The sequence below is a fragment of the Triturus cristatus genome, chromosome 8 (genome assembly GCF_964204655.1).
Source record: "Triturus cristatus chromosome 8, aTriCri1.1, whole genome shotgun sequence".
Lineage (NCBI taxonomy): Eukaryota > Metazoa > Chordata > Amphibia > Caudata > Salamandridae > Triturus > Triturus cristatus.
Window position 1 is genome coordinate 292,466,393 of NC_140591.1, and position 22,834 is coordinate 292,489,226.

Consider the following 22,834-nt stretch of genomic DNA (forward strand, 5'->3'; position numbering starts at 1 on the left):
GACTTTTACTGCATGTCTCATCTCACTCATGCAATATGCATGTTCTATACTCTTCGCAATGTCAATAGCATGTTTTAAATCTGGGGCATCAGCTAACAGTTTCTCTTGAATCTTTTTATCAATGGTTCATCTAACCAGTTGATCTCTGATAAGAGATTCGGTCAAAGTTCCAAAATCACAAGTTGATGCTATCCCCTTCAATACAGCAATATAATTGCACACTTTTTCATTTTTCCCTTGTGAACGTGAAAAGAATTTGTGCCGTTCTAGAACAAAATTAATCTTTTCCCCAAATTGCGCTTCGAATTTCCTAAGGGTGTTTTGATACACATCATGCTGTACATCACCATGCGCATCCTCATTAACATCTTCATTTTCAATTAGAGAATCTGGGAGGTCATCAAAAATCTCTAGCAGGTTTTCCTACATTATGCAGCAGTATATGTTGTTTACATACAGATGAAAACCTATCACCCATTGGCGATTAAATAAGACTCAAGAAGATTTACCTATTTATTCCATGGTATAAGAGGTTCCCCTACTTCATTAAGAAATAAAGGAGGTTGAGACATAGTAAATGCTGCCATAAGGAAGAGTGAAAAGAGGAGAAGTGAGGAAAGCCAGAAGATGTAGTAGAAGTGCTAAAGTAGTGAAAAAATGCAGTAGAAGATGAGGACGAGAATAATAGACAATGAAGGTACAGAAAGGACTGTGAAGAAACCAACAGGAAAATTATATATATCCACACTAGTAAATAGAGTTAGGAAGGTAGTCTTAGGGAATATAAGGACTTATAGAGAGATTTGCTCACAAGATTATGTGGAGAAAATATAACGTAGGTAGACTGCTTAACAGAGGAAAAGACACTATGCAGGAAATGTAGCACAGAAATTGCATGGACACAAACACCTTCCTTCCATTAACTAAATTGTGAAACTCCTAGGAAGGCAGATCAAATAGTAGAGAATATACCAAATGGTAATGGTGGCCTGATCTGTGTTAGCTTTACAGCTTTGAAAGGGCAGGCTGTGTGAATTCACCCTAAAACAGATGGGGTGTCCAAATGGCAAGCTGTGCCTGTCAGCGATGATAAATGCTCGCAGGCTGAGGTGGGAAAACTGCCCCTCTCTTGGAAACAAGCACCGCGTCAGGGACTCGGAGCAAATAAAAGGAGCAGTAACTGCATCACCCCTCAACAGCTGAGGTAATCAGGTGAAGCATTTACCACAGGTTACAAGGCTCAGTCTACGTGCAGCGCCACAGGCAACAACCATGGCAATGAATGCAGGACTCCAGGCTGTCGGCTCTACACAAGACTCTGAGGGAAAGAGCAGGCGGTGTGCTGTGTCACCTAGCAACAGCTGAGTCAAAGGAGGCAAGACAGAGCTCCCAGCCCCTCCCTCAGTGAAATTGACACCCTGCTCGATGCTCTGGATGTCAAGGCAGAGCAGCGCGTAGGATATTTTGGAAAAGGGGGCACGTAGGAGCACAAAGCTCTGAGAGACAGAGCAAGCGGCGAGCCCTGTCACTCAGCAGCTGAGGTGAAGGAGGCGAGATGGCGTTCCCAGCCCCTCCCTTGGTGAATTCGACACCGAGCTCGAAAGCCCAACAACAGCTGAGGCGAAAGAGGCGAGACGGTGCTCGCAGCTCCTCTCACACAGCTGACAAGAATGCAGCAAATTTCAGTGCGGAATGCAGGATCGGCTGTGCCTGTCAGCAATGGGGAATGCTGGCAGGCAGGCAAAAAGCGTGCAGCACTCACCCCAGAGCGGACACTCGAGCTGAAGATGAAGCATGTAGCTCAACACAGCAGGCACATCAACGGGTAGACAGCACCGCAACAGCGCTCTCCACACCCAGAAATCCACCCAGAGGCGAGTTGGGAGACGCGCTGACAGCTGGTGGAAGAAACTAGGGAAAGGATCCTGTGCTGCCCCCAGCTCAGCAATCGTCGCCAAAATGTTAAAAGTAATGCCAACACGCAGGTAAAGGGAGAGAATGCGTTTATTGACTGGATCCTCCAGCACCAACATTCTAAGGTGAGCTTCACACCAAGATTCTACTCGTGGAATGTACCACTGGGAAGAAGGTAAAGGGGAGGAAAGTGGGTGAAGGAAAGAAGGGCGGACCGGGTGATGGAAGGGGACACTGGAAACGTTAAGTACATAGTTACAACAATTATGTTCTGGTGAAACAAGCTGCTTTACAATCCTGGATTAAGCTTAAAGGCTGCTCTCCACAGCTACCACTTAGAAAGCTTTCGAAGGTTGTCTAAGACCACTAAATTCACCATAAAGGTTGTCTGGATTGGTGCAGGGTGCCCAGTTAAATAAGTGTACACATATACCAGGCCAGCTTCTCACAGGATCTTAATAACTTTCCCTACAACAATCCATCAAAAGAGTTAATAAGGAATTTGCAGGTGGAGTTACCACCAGAAAGATTGTTATTGCAAGTAAATAAATTTTTCTTCTGATGGATACTTCTACTTCCACATTCTTCACCCGTAGAATAGATTTCAGAGCAACACCCCTTCCAAGGTGGATGGTTGATGGGTTATCACAGTAAGAAAGCCTGCACGATTTGTCTGGCAGAGGCCTTTGTGGGATGTCTTCAGAACCCTTCTGGAGGTTCTTTCTTGCCCAGGGCATAGAAGGTCTTAATGCACAGGGCTCAAAAATCCACTCGCCCACTTGCTATGGCATGCCAGATTTATCAGGACGAGCTATTTTTAGGGCCTTCTCGCCCTTTCTGGCAAGGAGGAAGACAAACTGACTTTTGACCTTTGTCTCTGAAAGTGGAGAAAATGTGACAAGATGAGATTTAAAGGCATTTTTATTTCTCACAAAGTGAATGAGCAATAAAGATGCCTCTAAATCTGGTTATCTTGTCACATTTTCCCAGCTTTCAGAGACAGAGCTCAAGTACATTGCAGTTTGTTTGAGTGGATTTTTCAAGTTACTAGACCTGCAGGTCCAGTAATATTTGTATGGTTTTTCGAGCCCTGATGCAGATGATGATTGTGAGAAGTTGGCCTGGTATATGATGTTCACTAATTAAAGTGACCACCTTGTACCATGCCAAGCAACCCTTATGGTGTGGTTGTAAGTCAACCTTTTCGGACCAGCTGCCCTAGTGGTAGCGTAGGCTAAGCAGTCTTTCAGGCTAAACTCGTTTAGGCATGTGAAGCAAGCTGTTTTACCATATGTAACCCCCTTTTATACCAATGAAAGGACACCACACAGATATATATTCAAAATATATATGTATTTATTACTCAAAGTATCCCCTAGACTCTTTATGAGCACAGGAGCACAAATCGTTAAACAAGAAAGTATCACAATATACAAAAGTTGCACTTTATATGGATAGGCCCTGGTGGCCGCTCAAACCATATACTAAAATAGTGGTATAAGTACCACGAACAGGAAAGGTAGAAGGCCTAGGGCCTCTAGAATCGCTGGGCCTACAAGGAGCTAACTTTAGTTAGTGACCAGGAGGTCCACGGGTTGCGTGTGCAGTGAGGAAAGTCACACGCGTGCTCCCATAGGTTTTCAATAGGTCCGTAAAAGTTAAAAAGTTACTGCAGAAAGGGTCTTCTGGATGGACTACGATCTCAAGATTCGAAACACAGACACTAGAGATGATTCTCTACACTTGGGCACCGGAGTGCCAGCTTTACCTCACCCACAGGAAGCGGGTGCATAGGTCTCGAAGTGCGTCGGGTTTCTTCTATCGATTCAATGGAGCCTGATGACAAAGATGCTGCAGGCGGTCTGTCCAGAAGAGCTGCGTTGGATCCAAGAGTGGATCGGAGTTGTAGAAGACCTGAAAGCAGAGGGGACAGTGTTCACAGTCACTAGCCAGTGACCGGCGTGGCACCAGGTAGGTACCAGGCGATGTCGGGTGCAAACAGGTGGTGAAGTGTAGCTTGTCTCCGCAGCCACGTGGTCCCTGAAGGTCGACGACGTCCAGGAGTCGAGTTACGAGCTGTCCCACGCAGGCTCTCGCTGTCGGCGGTGTCGGCGACTCGAAAGAAGCAAACAAGCCTTGGCAAAGGCAGGAGTCGTGGAAGTTCAAGAAAGCTGATTGTTCTGACCAGCAAGGTCAGAGGGGCTGCTCTTTTGGAGAGCAGCTAGGGCCAGTCTGGAGCAACCAGACCAGCGTCGTTGATTTCAAAATAGGTCGCCAAAATGGCCACTAGCCAACGGGCCAGGGACCGGGCAGGTGCGTCGAGATGCAAAGTGCAGAGGGGCCCCACGCAGATCGTGGAGACGCTGGAGGGCTCACCTTTGGTGCAGATGCTGCTCGGTGGTTGGGCTTCTCAGGACCCAAAGCACAACTTGGAGGGAGCCTCTGTTGCTGCGCTTGCAGCTTGTCGTCGGTCTTTCAAGATGGCTGGCTCCACGTGTCTCGGTGCCTCCACGGGTTCCTTCTTTGCAGGGACTGTGGATCGGGCGGTGAGAGGTCTGGAGGTCCAGGTCTTGTCGGGCTCTGGGCTCGGGCTCCGGCAGGAGGCGGCGGCAAAGCAGACGTTCAATAGCTGGTTGGTGCTTGCGTTAGCAAGATGGTCACTCCCTGACCATAGGGGAGATTTCCTTCAGTCCTCTGTGCAGCAGAGCATCGAAGTTCCCGTCTTCTTCTTGTGGTTAAGTTGATTCCAGGATGTCTGAAGTCTTAGGACACAGCTCCTACCTTTAAGCGGATTCTAGGGGCCGGACTACCTGCTAGGTCCCTCCCTAAGGGTGGGACCAGGAAGGGGGGTGGTTACACCCCCAATCCTTTGTCCAGCTCGCCCCAGGTCCGGGGCTGGTGTGCCCCAGGACCGGATTGAACTGGCATATGCACCGAGGCTCCTTGTGAGCCTCAGGCATGTCTGGTTTCTTTCAAGCCCTACCTGACCAATACACAAAATCCTGTCTGGGGTGGTGCTCGCACCTCCCCTGGCAGGAAACCCTTTGTCCACGTCTCCCAAGCTGGAAGGGCTCCCAGCAGCAGGAGGGCAGACTTGTGTCTGTGGTGGCAGCATCCATTTTGTGGAGCTGAGGCTATGTCTGATTTTACCCGAGTTTCAGGTACTGTACATGTCGTGTCCCTCTAGAAGGGTGGAATGCTAACCCCGTCGCCAGAATTGGCGAGGGGTTAGTATCCCAATTCGTATGACACCTTACTCGACATGTTTTGATAAAGCCAAACCAAAGATAGCATTTAACCGCGAGGTTCATAATGCACTTAAGAGTATATGGTATGACGATATCTGGAAACAGTAGAAGGAAGTGGTTCCGACCACTGCAGACAGGCTCAGCTCATGCCAGAGCACCATCTCACATGGAACCAAGCACTCTGCCTTCAGGATTGTTAAGGCCTGCCATAGGAGTGACTTATAGGTTAACATGTGTCCCATTTAAGGTTAGTTGTAGGTATACTACACCTAAGTAAGAGGTGGTTACACCAACTTACCCCAGCTGAGTGATCAGCCAGTTGTGTCAAATTTGTTAGGCCAAGCCTGGGGTGGCATAATACATGCTTCAGCCCCTGGCAGGCCTTAGATACACCAATGCCCTGGGTACCTAGTGTACACTGGTACAGGGGCTCACAGGGTGATCCACTTCCAATTGGTTATGCACCTAGGGTGCATAGTGTCAATTTAGTTAGAGAGAACAGCAGGCTGGGGGTCTGATTAGCAGGCCCACAGCCTCAATATGTCAAAAACCAGTGAAGCAAAAAGCAAAAATTTGAGGTGACCATAGGATAGCAGACCCTACTCTATAACAATGATCCACCTCAAAAGGTTTCTTTTCTTGTCTTTGCCTTTCGTTGTCCCACCTTACCCCACGAAGAGCTGGTCATCAAGTTGTGTGTTCTTATTGCCATCCAGGTACTAGTTGGCTGCACGCCAAGCATCCAGCATGTGCAACTGCTCCTCTTACTTTATGCGATGGGGCAAGGGATAGAAAGTTGAAATAGTGATAGATTTGCTTAGATAGCAGTGAGTCCACCACCTTAGTCTGGAAAGCACTGGTTCTTTCAACATCAACTTGTCTGAGTAAAAAGATGTATATGATGGACTGGAACAAAGAGCCTGTAACTCTCCCATCGGATTCAGGTTATGACCACCAGAAAGATCATTATTGCAGGCAAGTACCCTTTTATTCATGCATTTTTTTGCCTCAAGCTCGATAAGGTTACTGTGCGTTGTTTGTTTTGTGTGAGAGGTAAGCTTGCATGTCTGTCTGCTGTTTGTACTGTGTATATTATGTCGGTGAAAAAAGGCTGCATTACACCTGGTCCTAGAGCACCAGTGTGTCTTAGTTCAGCTTGAGAAAACCATTTAACTCCACATAAACCAAAATATTGGCTTGGTCAATTCCTGCTTAGCATGTAGTTATTTACAAGTGAAACTTGACAGTTTTTTTCCATGTTGAAAGCATTCTAATGGAATGCTTTATAGCTGGCAAGATCACTTACAGTAAGTTTAAGATTGTTTAATTAATGACTATCTTCTTGTTTTTGCACATGCAGAAAAGAAACTTGAAAAATTGATGGAAAACATGCAAAATGATTTGAAATTTCTTGGTATCTTGGAGCCATATAGTTGGAGAAAAGGAGAAGGCTGTTCCATAAGAGGTTCAGACACCATGTGGTATCGGGGAAAGGTTTTGGAAGTTGTTGGAGGTTCCGTAAGGGTATGTGTAATTTTCTTGGATTTTTTAGCATTTATTTTAATCTAAGTATTTGAATATAACAATGTGGCTGGGCATATTTGTAGACTCCAGCTCCCTGGATTTAATATTTACAGCTATATATGGTCTGATAGGCTTAAGCCATTAATTCAAATTTTGAGTGTAGCAACTATGGAGAGGATTTACCATCAGTGGAAAGGAAAGATTTATCAACATTTTAGATCATGTTTGCTTGCTCTGTTTCACCCTCGCTCGTTAGAAAATTAAATCTGGCCCCTCACTGCTGCCTAATATGCAGCTAATATTTACATAACTCGGCCTTTCACATTTAAGAATTTTTTATCAAATTTTCTCCTTTGAAATTATATTGAAAATAATCTCGAAACCTTAGCATCTGAATACCTACTATGTATCCTATCTACCTCCCAAGCCCTCTGAGGTGCGAAAAGCTGTGGGCGCAGCCTTTCACAAAAATCCCAATCTGATAGAGACTATAGTTATAGATTCCTTACCTTTAGAATTACCCCCAGGCAGCAGACTGGATCCGGAGGTTTTTCTTTAGCAGTACCCCTGCGCGTCTGTAGGTGACGTTGGTCGACCTTGTGTCCGTCGTTGGCATTGTGGTCACCGGAATGATGTCACAGTGTCTACTCAGATGCCGCCCCTGCGTGCTGACTTCAGTTGCCTTTTTCTGCGCCACCGTAGAGCAGATCTGGAGAGAGCTACCCCTTAGTTGCTTTTTGACTAACTTTTTCTCGACTTATGTCGGCTTCTTTTTTTAGTCTGTTGACTCCTGGTGTACGAGGGATGTCTCATTGTCGAACCGGGTTTAAACAGTGTGAGGCCAGTGCCCATGTGATGTCGGTTACGGACTCCCACCTTGTGTGCCTTTGGTGCCTGGAGCACGTCCATGACCTTAAGCCGTGCCCGGCCATGAATCCAAAGTCTTTGTGGGAGCAGTCCCAAGAGCTCTTGGAGGCTCCGCAGTCAGCTCCGCGTCAATCGAGGTCCCGGTCGAGAGGAAGGTCTCAGGACCAGTCACAGAGAAACCATCACCATTCGTTATCCAAGTCTTCGCACTCCTCGGGTAACTCGAAGCACAAGAAGAAGGCGAGGAAGCACCTTCGCCCCGTCAGCCGACTCAACGCAGAACCCTTAGTGTGGTTACTCTCCAGCTCCATCTTTGAAGCCTGCTCCTGGGTCGGATCCACGCGTCGCTCCTTTTCCCAGAGCCGGAGCATTCCCTGCCCAGCTTCGAGCTTTCTGCAAAGCGTTACATGTCATCTTTGGGCAACCCGACTCCACTGGCATGCCTTCTGGCCTTGCAGACTTGGCTGGGGGCCCTGGGCCTTCGATGCCGGCAGCTCTGGCGCCAGAGGGCCCCTGAGAATCCAGGCCTGGATCCGGTTCGATGCTGGTCGACCTAGCAGTACCTTCCCCAGTGCCGATTCCTGTGACGAAGCCCGCGGCGCCGGTTGTGCCCCCAGCCTCATACACGACTTGGACATGGCGCCGGACCGATGTCGGTACCGGCGCCAGAAGGTACATTTGTGTCTCTGTTCATTCCTGGTGTTCTTTTCAGGCCTGAGTGGCAACCAGAGGAGGGCGAGGAGAACTGGGAGGGGTCTGTTTGCCCTTTGGCTGATCAGCTTGAAGAGTTGGACTGGTGAGGGGAACTGGGTGATGGCAGTTGTTTGGATAACTCCCTAGACCTTAGCATGCTCTCTCCCCCCCCCCCCCCCCTACCATGGCTACAAAGAAGGGAAATTCATACGCAGTGGTGTTGCGTAGGCCGGCTGAGGCCTGGGGCCTGGAGCTTCCTACGGTGGCAGTCAGGACTAACCTCCTGACACTGGTGCTTCAACCAGCAGCGGCATCTTTGGAGCCCCTATTGCCTTTTAATGAAGCCCTTACCGATGACCTTCTGGGCATTTGGTCCAAGCCCAGCACAGGGGCTCCTGTGGAAAGGATGATTACCCAACTCCACTGCCCAGTCCCGGGCGGCCCAAGTTTCCTCTCCCAACACCCGACCCCCGAAAGGTTGGTGGTCCAAGCTTTGTCCTCTAAGGACGCATTCCCTACTGCTCCCCAGATTGGGAATCCAAGAAGCCTGACCACCTTGGGAAGTAGATGTTTTTTCCGCCAGCTTAGGGCTCCGTCAGTGAACAACACATGCCTCTTGGGCTGTTATACCCATACAGTGTGAGATATGGTTGCGCAAGTGCTGCGATAGTGCCCGGAGGAGGCCCGGGCTGATCTCACCTGCACAGTAGCAGAGGATTGAGACGCAACTAAGTTCACCATCAGATGTGGGCTGGATACCGCCGACTCTCTGGACAGAATGGATTCCATGTCAGTAGCCTTGAGGCGCTACGCCTGGTTGAAGACGTCTGGTTTCTCTGGGGATGTCCAATCCACCTTACTGGACATGCCCTTTGATGGCCGTCGCCTTTTCGGTGAGAAGGCGGACTCGGCGCTCAAATGCTTCTAGGATTCTCGGGCTACGGCCAGATCCTTGGGCCTCGCGGCAACCTCTCATCCCATGCAGTCTGCCTTTCACCTCTTTTGTGGGTAAGTAAAGGGGGACCCCACCACGTTCAACCCAGTCTAGCCACCGGGTCACGCAAACTGCCCAGCCTGTGCATGGCTGCGGACGTGGGTCTGGGGGCCAGTGTGCGGGCCAGTCCACCCACAACTCCCATGCAGCAGCCTTCAAGCCCTCCTAGTCCGACCTTTCAGGGCCACCAGAGGCCAGTGGGCGGCAGGATTTGCCATTACCTCCCCCACTGGCAAAACTCTACGTCGGATAGGTGGGTTTTGCAGATAGTCCGAAGGGGCTTCTGCCTCCCCTTCAAGACTACCCCTCCTTCCATGCCACCATCCTTCCATCACATGTCCGAGGATCACTTGGTCCTTCTCTGCCAGGAAGTTGCAGCTAACGAAAGGGTCCCTGTGCCACAAGTAGGTCGTGGTTGCTACTCCCACTACCCAAGAAGGACAAAGGCCTGCGTCCTGTCTTAGACCTCAGGGACCTCAACCACTTCCTCCGGAAGGAGAAGTTCAAGATGCTTACGTTGGCTCAGGTCCTGTCTACCCTGGAGACTGGATGGTAGCATTAGACTTGCAGGACGCATACTTTGATATCCGTGTCCTGCCAGTTGACAGGCGTTATCTATGGTTTACGGTAGGCCACAAGCATTTTCTGTTTACAGTGCTCCTTTTTGGCCTTACCAGTGCCCCTCGGTTGTAAAAGAAAGTGATGGCGCTGGTTGTAGCTCATCTGTGCAGATCAGGGGCTCAAGTCTTTTTCCCTATCTCGACGACTGGCTGTTGAAGGCGGGATCGCCTCAGTCTGTCGTCTCCCACCTCCAGACTACGGGGGACCGCCTGCTCTCGCTGGGGTTCACTATCAACGTGCCGAAGTCACACCGTGCTCTCTCTCAGTTGCTTCTTTTCATTGGGGCGGTCTGGACACGGTGCAGTTTTGGGCCTATCCTCCCGAACGACGAGTCCAGGATATTCAGCCTATGATAACGATGTTTCAGCCTCTATCCTGGATTACGGTGAAACTGACTCTGAGGCTGTTGGGCCTCATGGCCTACTGCATCCTGCTAGTGACCCATGCAAGGTGGCACATGCGGGCTCTGCAGTGTAACTTGAAGTTCCAATGGGTACAGCATTGAGGAAATCTTGCCGACCTGGTCCAGATTTCAAAGTGAATTGCGAAAGATCTGCAGTGGTGGCTGATGGACTACGAGTCGTTCAACAGCAAACCCCTCTCCCTTCCCCATCACAGTAGTGACTCATCTCTTTTGGGCAGGGGTGGCCATCTGGGGGAGGTGGAGACCAGAGGGCTCTAGTCTCCGGTGGAAGCCAAGCTTTATATTAACCTCCTGGAGCTTTGGGCGATCCGACTAGCACTAAAAGCCTTTTTTCCATCAATAAAGGTGCCTTACAGATCACAAATGGTGTCCATCCGGAGGTGGCACAAGGTCTCTTTCAGCAGTGAAGAGAGCCTTGGTTAGATCGGTTCGCCTCCGAAGAGAACGTGCAATGTCAGCTGTTTTGCTAGTTGAAGTTTCCAAGGCGGCACTCGTTCTGCAATGCTTTTCAGCACAAGTGAAGCTCAGACCTCCTATAAGCCTTTCCGCCCATACCACTTGTGCCCAGAGTGCTCAAGAAGATCAGGAGCGACCGGGCACAAGTCATTCTTGTGGTTTTGGAATGGGCACAGAGAGTGTGGTATCCTGAGCTTCTGGACATGAGCATCGATCCTCTGGTCAGGTTGCCCATTCAGGAGGATCTTCTATCGCAGCAGCAGGGGAGGGTGCTCCACCCGAACCTGTCCACTGTCCACCTCCTTGCGTGAGCAGCAACAGTTGACAGGTTTTGGACCTTCCATCTGAAGTCTGTGAGGTTATATTGGCTGTCAGGCGTCCCTCTACCAAATCGGTATACGCCTGCCGATCGAACAAATTTAGAAAACATTGTACAGATCGGTCTGTTAACCCTCTATCTGCTCCCTTATCTGAAGTCCTCCTCTTCATACTTTCTTTGGCCCGGCGAGGCTCTGCTCTGGTCACCTTGAAGGGCTATCTTTCGGCCCGTCTTTTCTTCGGGTGACTAATCAGCCATCTTTGTTCAAATCTCTAATTGTGCAGAGATTTTTGAAGGGGTTAACCCATTTGTTTCCCACTTCACCTTTTATCATGCCACAGTGGGACCTTAATTTGATGCTCACCTTCTTGATGTGTGCACTGTTTGACTGCTGCATAACTGATTTCTGCTCTTGCTCACCATTAAGTTATCTTTTTTGGTGGTAGTAACCTCCAGGAGAGTCAGTGAATTACAGGAGCTTTCATCAAAGCCTTCTTACCCTACGACCTTTCCGGGTAAGGTAGTACTCTGGACTAGGGAATATTTTCTTCTTAAGGTGATAACTTTTCCAACTGGGACAGTCAGTTACCCTGCCCACCTTCAATGCACTCCTGCACCCTTCCAAGGAAGAGGAAATTCTTCACTGTCTGTACCCAAAAAGAGCATTGTCGTTCTACCTTGATCGTACAAAAGAGTTCTGGGAGTTCAGGCTGTCCAGAAGAGGACTATATCCTGATGGGTTATCCTCTGCACAAAATTTGGTACGCCTTAGCGAAGAAGCCTCCTGAAGGGCTTAGGGCCCACTCCACCAGGGCAAAAGCGGCCACCATGGCTCTCCAGCTTGGTGTTCCCGTACCTGATGTTTGCCAAGCTGCCACGTGGGCATCTCTGCACACGTTTGCCAGACACTACTGCCTGGACTTGCAGGTTCACAGAGAGGGCCTTTTTGGCCGCTCTGTTTAACAGGATTTTCTGGTCTGGACCGTTCTGCAGTCCTTCCGGGGATGGTATTTCTTGGGTATCTGTTCAAAGCTAAGAAATCTGTGGCTAGATGTTTCTATCAGATGGGCAAGTTACTTACCTTCGGTAACGCCTTATCTGGTAGAGACATGATCTAACTGCAGATTCCTTACCAGCCCACTTCTCCTCCCTACACTGCGGAATTGGCTTTAAGTGTCAGGGATGTTTCCCTTCAGGGCCCTAGCTGTTTGCTTTTTAACACACCATGGTCAGTCACTTCATGGCTCCGCACTTCTGGTGGGGAAAGTCTTGAAAATTGCTTCCGTCAGCACGCCTGAGTGGCGGTTATATTGACGTGGATGTCGCGACGATGATTAACACAACTCTAACGACATCACGCAGTCGACTGAGGCCACCTACTGGCGCTCGGGGGTACTGCTACTAAAAATCTTATGGATCCAGCCTGACGCCTCTAAGTTCAAAGGTAAGGAATCTGCGGCGAGGTCATGTCTATACCAGATAAGGCATTACCAAGGTAAGTAACTTATTCAATAAGTACTGTGAATAGAACCTCAGGGAAAGAAGATCAGAGAGACACAAGAACCATCTTTATTTTCCTGAAGACTCCAAAATTCCTTCTGAGGCATGTCTACCATCTGCTGCAAAACAGAATATGTAGGAAAGTAGGATCTGCTTTCATGGTTACCCCCTCTTTTTGCTGGTGTCATTCTGTTTTCTGCCAGGTCTGACTGGGATCCTGCTAATCAGGACCCCAGTCACTATGCTTTCTCCCTAAATTTGACCGTGTTAAGTATATTGATACCTTCCTAATTGGCCACTGGTTTTACCCTGTAAGTCCTTAGCATATGGTACTAAAGTACCCAGGGCATAGGTACATCAGGGCTCTCCCATGTGCTAAAGCATGTATTATGCCACCCATAAGAGATCACTCAAACTGTGACTAAAGGTCTGCCATCACTGACTCTGTAAGCTGGTGTTAGCACCACTTACAACCGATATAAGTTTCCTCATTTCTTAGGTCTGCACTTAAAACCAATAAATCACCCCTAAGGCAGGCGTTTCAATCCTAAAGGCAGTGTGCTAGGTTATAAGTCTGAGGATGCCCTGCATTCTCCAGGCTTTGTACGCGTGGTCAGCCATGTTGGTACATATGATGGCCATGCGTCATTACGATATATTGACTGAGCCAAACCTGGGCTTGTATCAAACATGTTGCCCCAACATCGAAACCGGTGTTTGAGGTATGATTCCATGCACTGGGGGGCTCCTACCAGAAGCCCCCAGTACCCCTGGTAACAGCCTTCCAGGATCTGCCAGAAGCCTAGTACTGCTGCCGACCCCCGAAAAGATTATGCCCTCCTGCTGCTGAGCTAAGCTGCAGCTGGCAAAGGCAGGACAATAGGTTTCCTGTCACAGGGAGGTGTGAACACCTCCCAAACAGGACTTAGTGTATTGGGCTGGGGTGGGGGCTCTTGCCAGAGCCACCAGACTGCTTTATAGGGCACATTTGGTACCCTCCTTGAATTCTCCAGTTTGAGTCAGTTCAGGGAGCCTTTGGCTAGGACTCTGGCGCAAAACTGGACAAAGGACATGGGAGTATCCTCTCCTCTGTCCAGACCCTCCTCTGGGAGGGTCCCTTGAATCGTTCCAACCCTTTCCCTAGGGTACTTAAGGGCCTGTAGGTGGCTCTTAAGATTTGTCGTGGGACAAGATGCAAACCCGAAACCACTTCTACTTCGACCGTGTGGGTACCTGGACTTCGTCTGGAACTGAGACTGCACTAAGAGAAACTCCTGCTGCTCCTGGTCGCGCTGTTCTGCAAGTTTTCTTTGGCATCTGTGCCTGTGCTTCTTCCAGGTTCCTCTCCAGGCCTTTGGGGAGCAAGGACACCCAATGTAATCTCCTTTGGATTGATGGAGTCATTCCCCTGCATCTGCAGGAACCACATAACGAAGCTGACGGGTCTGCTGCTCCTGATGTCCCACGGACAATACACAGTGGTCTCAATGGCAAGACTAAACCATATACTAAAGAAGTGGAATGCGAACTGCGACCGAAGTCGGGACTTGGACCAGAAGACTCAAAAGAGCTGGGGACACATGGATCCACCCCAGGTAAGTACCCAGGAACCTCACGGAGGCTATGTGCAAAGTGGAAAAACGGCCGCATCCTCCATTTCAGTCACTGAGAAATTTGCGTTTGCCGTTTTTAAGAAGGACCCTTTCCAGTGGACCCTGAAGAAACCCCATGGAAAACAGAAGGTTGAAGAGTCACCCCACCCGTGGATACCCCATTTACCAAGATACCTACACTAGGAAAGCCGGTTGCATAGGTGCGAAGTGATGTCAGAAACAGCAATAGACCACAATGGAGGACTTCAGAAAGATGCCGCTGGCGAAGAAGGTGAAAGAGTCCAGTGGAATGCAAGGATGGATTCTTGAAGAGAAGTACCTGCAAGCAGAGGGGACAAAGTCTATGCCACTCGGAAGTGACCAGGAGGCACGAAAGCCCAATGACCACCGATGACAGAAGATTGCTGCTGCAGCCATGAGGACCAGGCCACACTGGAAGACCAGGAGCCGTTCACAAGCTGTCCCACGTTGGAAGTCAAAAACCAGGGGGTTGCTGTCCGGCAGTAATACCAACCAGCCTTGGGAGCAGCAACAGATGTGTAAAACAAAGAAGGTGTAGCGTTGAGATGCAGGCCCACGGTGCAGAGGTTGTGGTGAAGACAAAGACCTTGGTAGGAAGAGAGGCTGGAGCTTCATGCAGCCCAAATATTCCTGGAGGATAGAGTCATCAAGCCTTGGCAAAGGTAATTCGAAGCGTTGCTCGGGGGTTCTGTTCTAGTGGTTCCGATGAGGCATAAGGGCCTCAAACTCGCCGAGAAGATAGTACAGGCCTCGAGAGAGTTGCAGAACTGAGCCTTTTGGAGTCTGTTGGACGTCAGGAGCAGCAGACCGGACAGCTTGGCTGCAGTGCATGCAGATGCAGGGTAGTGACTGCTTTACTCCAACGGAGATTTCTTTGGTGTCTTTGATGGCCTTAGGCCTGGAGAAGAACCTGGATGAAGCACATATACAGAAGACACAAACGCCTGGCGGGACGACGACACCAGGAGCGGCAGGAGTCTTCAGTGCCCAGATGGTATAAGTTGAACTGGTTTCAGGTTCGAATCTCATCCCATGACTAATCTGAAGAGCTTCCCGCAGGTAAGCCTTTAAGTACCCTAGGGGGAAGGGTTGGGGCAATTCAAGGTACCCTCCCAGAGGAGGGGCTGGACGGAGGGGAGGATATGTCCATGTCCTTTGTCCAGTTTCGCGCCAGGGCGTTAGCCAAGGGCTCCAACTGGAGTATTCAAGGAGGGCACCAAATGTGCTCTTCAAAGTAGTTTGGTGGCGCTGGCAAATGCCCCCACCTCAACCCAATACTCTTAAGTCCTGTCTGGGAGGTAGTCAAACCTCCCTGTGCCAGGAAATCTATTGTTCTGCCTTCCCCTGGTCGAGCTTGGCTCTGCAGCAGGAGGGCAGAATTGTATCTGTGGTCAGCAGCAGCACTAGCTTGCTGTTAAACGCTGAAAGGCTGGTACCGGGAATACAGGGCGGCACCCTTAGGAGACCCCCCTCCCCCCAGTACATGGGATCCTACATCCAGCACTGGAATCGGTGTTGGGGTAGGACTCCAACATGTTTGATACCAAACATGACCGGTATCGGTGTAGATAATACATAGTTAGACATCTTGTGATTGACTTGATGCCCATTGTATGTATCAAATTGCTGACCGCACTTACAAAGCCTGGAGAATTGATTCTGGGGTTGTAGTGGGTGTCCTGCTTGTGCAGTGCACCCTCACACTTATAACCTAGCACCCTGCCCTCAGGAATGAAAGGCCTGCCTTAAGGGTCACTTTGTTTTTAAGTGCAGTGACCTCAGATTTAAGACAACTTGTAACTGTTGTAAGCGGTACTAACACCAACTTACACAGGCTGCAATGGCAGGCCTGTAGTCACAATTTGAGTGGTCTCCCATGGATGGTACAATACGTGCTGTAGCCCATGGGAGACCCTTTTTGTACCTATGCCCTGGGTACCTTAGTACCATATAGTAGGTATTTAGAAGGGTACGTCAGTAGGTAATTAGAAAGGTACCAAAGTACTTACCATGGTAGCGTTGGACTTGCAGGACGCCTACTTTCATATTCCCGTCCTGCCGGCCCGCTGGCGTTACCTGCAGTTCACGGTTGGCCACAAGCACTTTCAGTTCACCGTGCTCCCTTTTGGCCTTACCAGCGCCCCTCGGGTGTTCACAAAAGGGATGGCGGTGGTCGCAGCTCATCTGCGCAGATCAGGGGTTTCAGTCTTCCCCAATTTCGACGACTGGCTATTGAAGGCGGGCTCGCCCCCGGCAGTCGTCTCCCACCTCTACGGCCGACCTCCTGCATTTACTGGGGTTCTCCGTTAACGTGCCGAAGGCGCACTTGGTACCCTCTCAGAAGCTCCTTTTTATCGGAGCAGTTCTGGACACAGCGCAGTTTCGGGTTTATCCTCCCGAATAGTGAGTCCGGGACATTTGGGCTATGATTCCGATCTTTCAGCCCTTGTCCTGGGTTTCGTAAGGATGACCCTGAGGCTGCTGGGCCTCATGACCTCCTGCATCCTGCTGATCAACTATGCCAGATGGCATATGCAGGCTCTGCAGGGACCAGGGGGACCAGGGGGACCTGTCTGGACACGTCCAGATCTCGAAGGGCACTGCACAGCAGTTGCAGTGGTGGCTCATGAACAAACATTGGGTCAGTGGCAGATCCCTCTCCCTTCCCCAACCAGAGCACACGGTAGTGACGGATGCGTCCCTCCTGGGATGGGGTGACCACATGGGAGAGGTGGAGATCAGAGGTCTCTGGTCTCCGGCGGAGTCCAAGCTCCATATCAACCTTCTGGGGCTTCGGGAGATCCGTCTTGCACTTAAGGCATTCTTTCCCTCTGTGAAGGGTAGCGTATTGCAGGTGTTCACGGACAACACCACCGCCATGTGGTATTGCAACAAGCAGGCCAGGTTGGGGTTGTGGACCCTATGTTAGGAGGCTATGCGCCTCTGGACATGGCTGGAACATCAGGGCATTTCCCTGATGGTTAAACACCTGGCAGGTTCACTGAACGTCAGGGCTGACGAGCTCAGCCGCAGGTGCATGACGGATCCCGAATGGCGTCTTCACTCAGAGGTGGCACAAGGTCTCTTTCAACAGTAGGGAGAGCCTTGGTTAGATCTATTCACCACCGAAGAGAACGCGCAATGTCAGCAGTTCTGCGTGTTGGAATTTCCAAGGCGGCGCTCGCTCGTAGACGCTTTTCGTCGTGAGAGGAGTTGCGGTCTATTGTACGCCTTTCTGCCTATACCACTTCTGCCCAGAGTGCTGAAGAAGATTAGACACGACCTGGCCCAAGTCATTCTTGTGGTGCCAGACTGGGCTTGAAGTGTTTGGTATCCCGAGCTACTCCGTATGAGCGTGGATCCCCCGATTGGTTTGCCTCTTCGGGAGGATCTTCTGTCGCAGCAACAGGGGACGGTCCTGCACACGAACCTGTCCAGTCGCGACCTCCTTACGTGGAGATTGAGCAGCGGCAGTTGATTCCCTTTGACTTCCCTCCTGAAGTCTGTGATGTCATTCTGGCAGACAGGCGTCCCTCCACTAAAGTGGTATACGCCTGCAGGTGGAACAAATTTGTGGCATGGTGCACAGCAAAGGCTGTGAATCCCCTTTCTGCCCTTCTTTCCGAGGTCCTTTAGTTCCTTCTTTCTTTGGCCCGGCAGGGCTCTGATCTGGGCTCTATTAAAGGCTATCGTTCTGCCATTTCAGCCTTTCTCAGACTACCTGATCAGCCCTCTCCTTTCAAGTCCACTGTTGTAAATAGATTTCTCAAAGGCACTACACACCTTTTCCCTCCTATTCCGTTTGTGATGCCACAATGGGACTTGAATCTAGTTCGAACTTATCTGATTTGTGCTCCTTTCGAGCCTCTTTACAACTCTCCTCTTCGTCTTTTGACTCTGAAGACTGCCTTCCTGGTTGCCATCACCTCTGCTAGGAGAGTGAGTGAGCTTTAGGCTCTTTCTTGTAAGCCCCCTTTCCTTTCCATTCATCCGGACAAGGTGGTGCTCAGGCCCCGGCCTTCCTTTTTGCCAAAAGTTGTCACTGCCTTTCATATTGGGCAGACTGTTACCTTGCCCCCTTTCTTCCCGCCTCCGCATTCTTCTGGAGAGGAAGAAAGGCTCCACCGTCTGGACCCAAAACGTGCGCTTTCGTTTTACCTCCACCGCACACAACAGTTCCAGGTGGACGACCAACTCTTTGTTGGCTACATTGGCACCAAGAAAGGTCTGGCGGTGCACAAGAGGACTATCTCCCGCTGGGTTGTATTGTGCATCAAAGCCTGTTACTCTTTGGCTAAAAAAATAGCCTCCGCTGGGGCCGCGTGCTCATTCCACTTGAGCAATTGCAGCCACTACTGCATTAGTACGTGGTATCCCCCTGCAAGACATCTGTCAGGCAGCTAAGTGGGCTCGCTGCACAGGTTTACAAAACATTATTGCCTGGACAGCCAAGTCCGGAGAGACTGCTTTTTTGCCTGTTCTGTTCTTCAGGACTTTCTGGTGTGATCTTGGTTTGAAGACCCACCACCAGGGTTCGTATTGCTGGGGTATCTATTCTTAGGTAAGAAATCTATCACACGTTTTTCTTTCAGTTTAACAAGTTACTTATCTGCGGTAACGATGATAAGAAGCATTAGTAGTGATAGATTCCTTACCACCCATCCTCCCTGTTCTGTGAACTGATTTCTAGGGTTAAGATCATCCCTTTCAGGGCCCTAGTTTCAAGGCACCAGTGGTCAGTATCTTGCAAGGCTCTGCGATCCTGGCGTGGAAAGTTGTGTATAGAACTGACGTCAGTGTGCGTCGGCGGCGTCTAAGTACTGCCCGCGACGTCATCCCGGTGATCACGACTACAGACGTGGAGCCGCACGACGCCACCTACCGACGCCCAGGGGTACTGCTGACAAAAACTTTCCAGATCCAGTCTGACGCCTGGGGGTAATTCTAAGGTAAGGAATCTATCACTGCTAATGTTTCTTACAGATACATTGTTACCAAAGGTAAGTAACTTGTTCTTCAGGACACATGCAGAGAAGATGGGAATCTCTGCCAGTGCATTTGCTGTCACCAGGGCTTAGGCCAAACAGCTAACCTCTGGGGGGGAGGCTCTGGATCCTGGAAAAATAGACCAGTTGGCTCCTAAGAGAAGGAGCTGGAAGGGTATGGAATCATCCTCCTTTCAAACTCTCAATGAGAGTCAGTCTCCTGAGGGATATCACCTCAGCCCATGTGAAGGAACTGTCCAAGAGAAACTTAGGCCTGACCAGGCAGAGTTCTTGGGGCAGAAATCATGCTCCTCTGTTGAACAACTCAGACAGCAATCTGCTGCTGACGAGGTAGGGAGTGTCAGTGTCAGTGGGTCCCATAGGATCTATTGGGAAGATGGGCTTCTGTTTTCTGAGTGTTGATACCCCAACCCAGGTGCCACCAGGAGCTTGTTAATACATCAGAAGTTCAGTTTTTTTTCTTCTATCCCTAGCACATGACATTCCCCTTGCAGGACATCTTGGGCAAAGCAAGACTTGGGACAGGTGTGTCCCTCACTTTATCCAGTATTAGGATATCTTTCATAGATTCACATCGGGATGGGAGTCCCGGTACATAAATAAAGCAATGTCTTACTAGACATATAGAGTAATAGGCCAAGGGCCTCACCTTAGTAACCTATCCACGTCCTTTTGTAAAAAAAAAAGGACCAAACTTTGGAGAGGAGCCAATCCGCTATCACCACCCTCTAGAACCTTCCTGGAAGGAGCTCTAGTCCCTCAGATTTTCTACCGCACGTCGTGCTAAGGGAGTCTCCTCTGAGCTTTGCTCAGCATTCCTTGTTTTTGGATTCCCAGTGCTTCTTACTTCAAAATTCCTACTTCGGGGTAAAGTTCTCCAGTTCTTCATGGCAGATACTCCAAAGAAAGGCCTTTTTAGGTCTTGTGCTTCCTGTGGAAAAAAGAGGCTTCATGTGGACGATCAACACAAGGACTGTCTCTACTGCCTTTATCCGAATAACTCATCATAGGACTGTAAGGTATGTCGTACCTTTTCCTCCAGGACCCGAAAAGATCGTGAGGGACGCCTCATAATTTGGCTGCAGAGGCTTAAAGACAAAGAACCAGTACTGTCTTCTGAGGAAAGTGAGGGCTCTTCAATATCTTCGCAGTCCTCTCAGAAAAGACCAAAGCTGGCTTCTCCAGGCCCTTCATCGCAGCCACCTCAAAAGAAGGCGCATAAAAAGTCTTCAGAGGTCCCTCATAAGGCCATTTTAGCAAAGGTTTCTCCTCAGGAAGTTCTTCACGCCTTCAAAAAGCGTTCTTCCACCCCGTTGACGACGGCCTCGTCGGCGGTGGCTTCGACGAGGAAATCTCCATCTACGGCATTGAGTGTGACCTCGTGGACGACGACAGTTTCAACTTCTGTCGCGTCTCATTCATTATCCATGCCAACGACTCCATCGTCGACGGCCGGTAGGTCTGTCTCGTCGACGCTAAAGATAAAGAAGACATCGTCGACGTCCAAATTGCCGTCGACGCTGTCATCGCCGAAGACTGTCCCGTCGACATTCACTTCATCGTCGACGAGGACTCCGTCAACGACGGCTCCGTCGACAAACTCCATCGACGACACCGTCGACGACGGGACCTCAATCTACAATGGTACCCGTCGATGCTTCACCGTCGACGACTATACTGTCGACAGGACCGTCGACGACAGCGGACTCCAACGTAAAAAGTACGTACGTACGTACGTACATCTAAAAATCACAAAACGTACGTTGACGCCGGCCCTGACTTTCCCTAGTAGGGTCCAGCTCTTGCCTCCAGCACATCTTTTGGAGGAAGAAGATTCTGATGATGGCAGCATGTTTCGAACGGCGACAAGCCCATCTCAACTTAACGTAAAGTACCAAGACAGTTCAGACTATGAGGATCAAGTGCAGGAAGATCAGGCAGTTTCTCCTGAAGAATCGCATCCGCCTCCACCTCCCATGGTTTGTTTACCTGCCTCTCTAGTTTCTGATCTGCAATTCCTCACCTCGGACTATAAGCAGAGATTTCCCACTTCTGCAACGTGTCCGCATCCAGTTGTGTCTCCACCGCCAAGACCGCGGCCTCCACCGTTAAGTTTGCAGTCTGAGCCTGTCACATCACCACCTCCGCTTTCTACTGACGATGAGGAGGAGGATCAACATGAAGAAGGGGAACTTCAAGATTCCCAATCTACTCGTGATGAGTGGGACGATTATGTACTCCCCTGTCCAGCTTCCCCCGTGCTCACTCCAACTGACTCGCCTTCTGAGGACATTGGGGGATTTCACAACATAGTGGAAAGAGCGGCACAGCGTTTTCAAATACCTATGCCTTCACACCAGCAGGATTGCTTTCTCTATGATTTTAAACAGCCTTTTAAAAAATCCGTCAGATCTATACCTATTATAGATTACGTATGGGATCAGGGTGTTAAGATAATGCAGAACCCTTCCTCGGTGCCTCCAGTATTACCTCGTCGGGATAAAAAATACAGGGCTCCAGATACTGCTCCAGCTAGCCTAACTGGCCATCCAAAACCAGACTCAGTAATCACGTAAGCTGCTCAGCGGCAATCAAAAAATCCTTCCGCTCTGCTGACCGCTCCTCCGGACAAAGAGGGTAGACGGCTTGATAATATCGGCAAGCGTTTCTCGTCCATGTCTGCATTAACAGTGCGTGCATCCAATTCCTTAACACTGTTAGGGTGCTATAACAGGCAGATGTGGGCAGATATTGCTGCATATCTTGCGGCCTTGCCAGATGACTCAAAGGAAGAAGCAAGAAAGATCTTGCTTGAGGGCGAACGGTCTGCATCAGAGATCATAGACTGTGCAGTGGATATCGCCTCTACTGGATTCCGCCAACTGGCTGGCGCAGCTGTACTACAGTGCCAGAGTTGGTTAAATGCGACTTTGTTCCGACCAGAGGTACAAACAAAAGTTTTGGACATGCCCTACGATGGTCAGCTTTTTGTTGGCACACACATCGATGAAGCTCTACAGGGTATAAAAAAGGATACCGACACGGCTAGGGCTTTGGGTACCCTCCATTCAAGAACCCATCTTTTCGGGGCTCATGGGGAAGAGGACAAACATCTGCCAGAGGTGATTACCAACACCGATCTCCCTTTTGTTCCACTCAGCAATATCGGCCACAATACCAGCAACGTCAACAGCAATCCACCTACACTAAGTCTTCCTTTCGTGGCAAAGGAGGTCGACAGAAAGACGCTGCTCGGCGGCAATGACTTCCGACTACCGCCGGTCTCCAACTCCTCTCTGCATTCCACGGTTGGAGGAAGAATTTCCCACTTTCTAAAAAATTGGAAGCAAATAACAACAGACCGTTGGGTCCTGCAACTAGTTCAATTCGGACATTCACTAGAATTCATTCAAATTCCTCCCCAAACCCCTCCCCGACCTATGCTTCATAAAAATGTACGTGCTCTGCTCTTGGAACTTTCACTTATGCTCCAGAAGGGAGCTATAGAAAGAGTTCCTCTATGTCAAAGGGGGAAGGGATTTTACTCCCGTTTTTTCCTAATACGCAAAAAGGAGAAGAAATGGAGACCGATATTAGACTTGGAAAATCTCAACAAATTCCTGAAAAAGCAGTC

At 49.7% G+C, this 22,834-nt stretch overlaps 1 protein-coding gene across 1 annotated transcript in view; it reads left to right on the plus strand.

Annotated features, from left to right (window-relative positions):
• Nucleotides 1-22,834, plus strand: part of RNF17 (ring finger protein 17) — a 2,644,767-nt gene that overhangs the window by 2,147,066 nt on the left and 474,867 nt on the right. Inside the window, exon 30 of the mRNA XM_085621540.1 lies at nucleotides 6,523-6,686. Within this exon, the coding sequence (XP_085477666.1) occupies nucleotides 6,523-6,686 (164 nt within the window). The remainder of the gene's footprint in view (nucleotides 1-6,522; nucleotides 6,687-22,834) is intronic.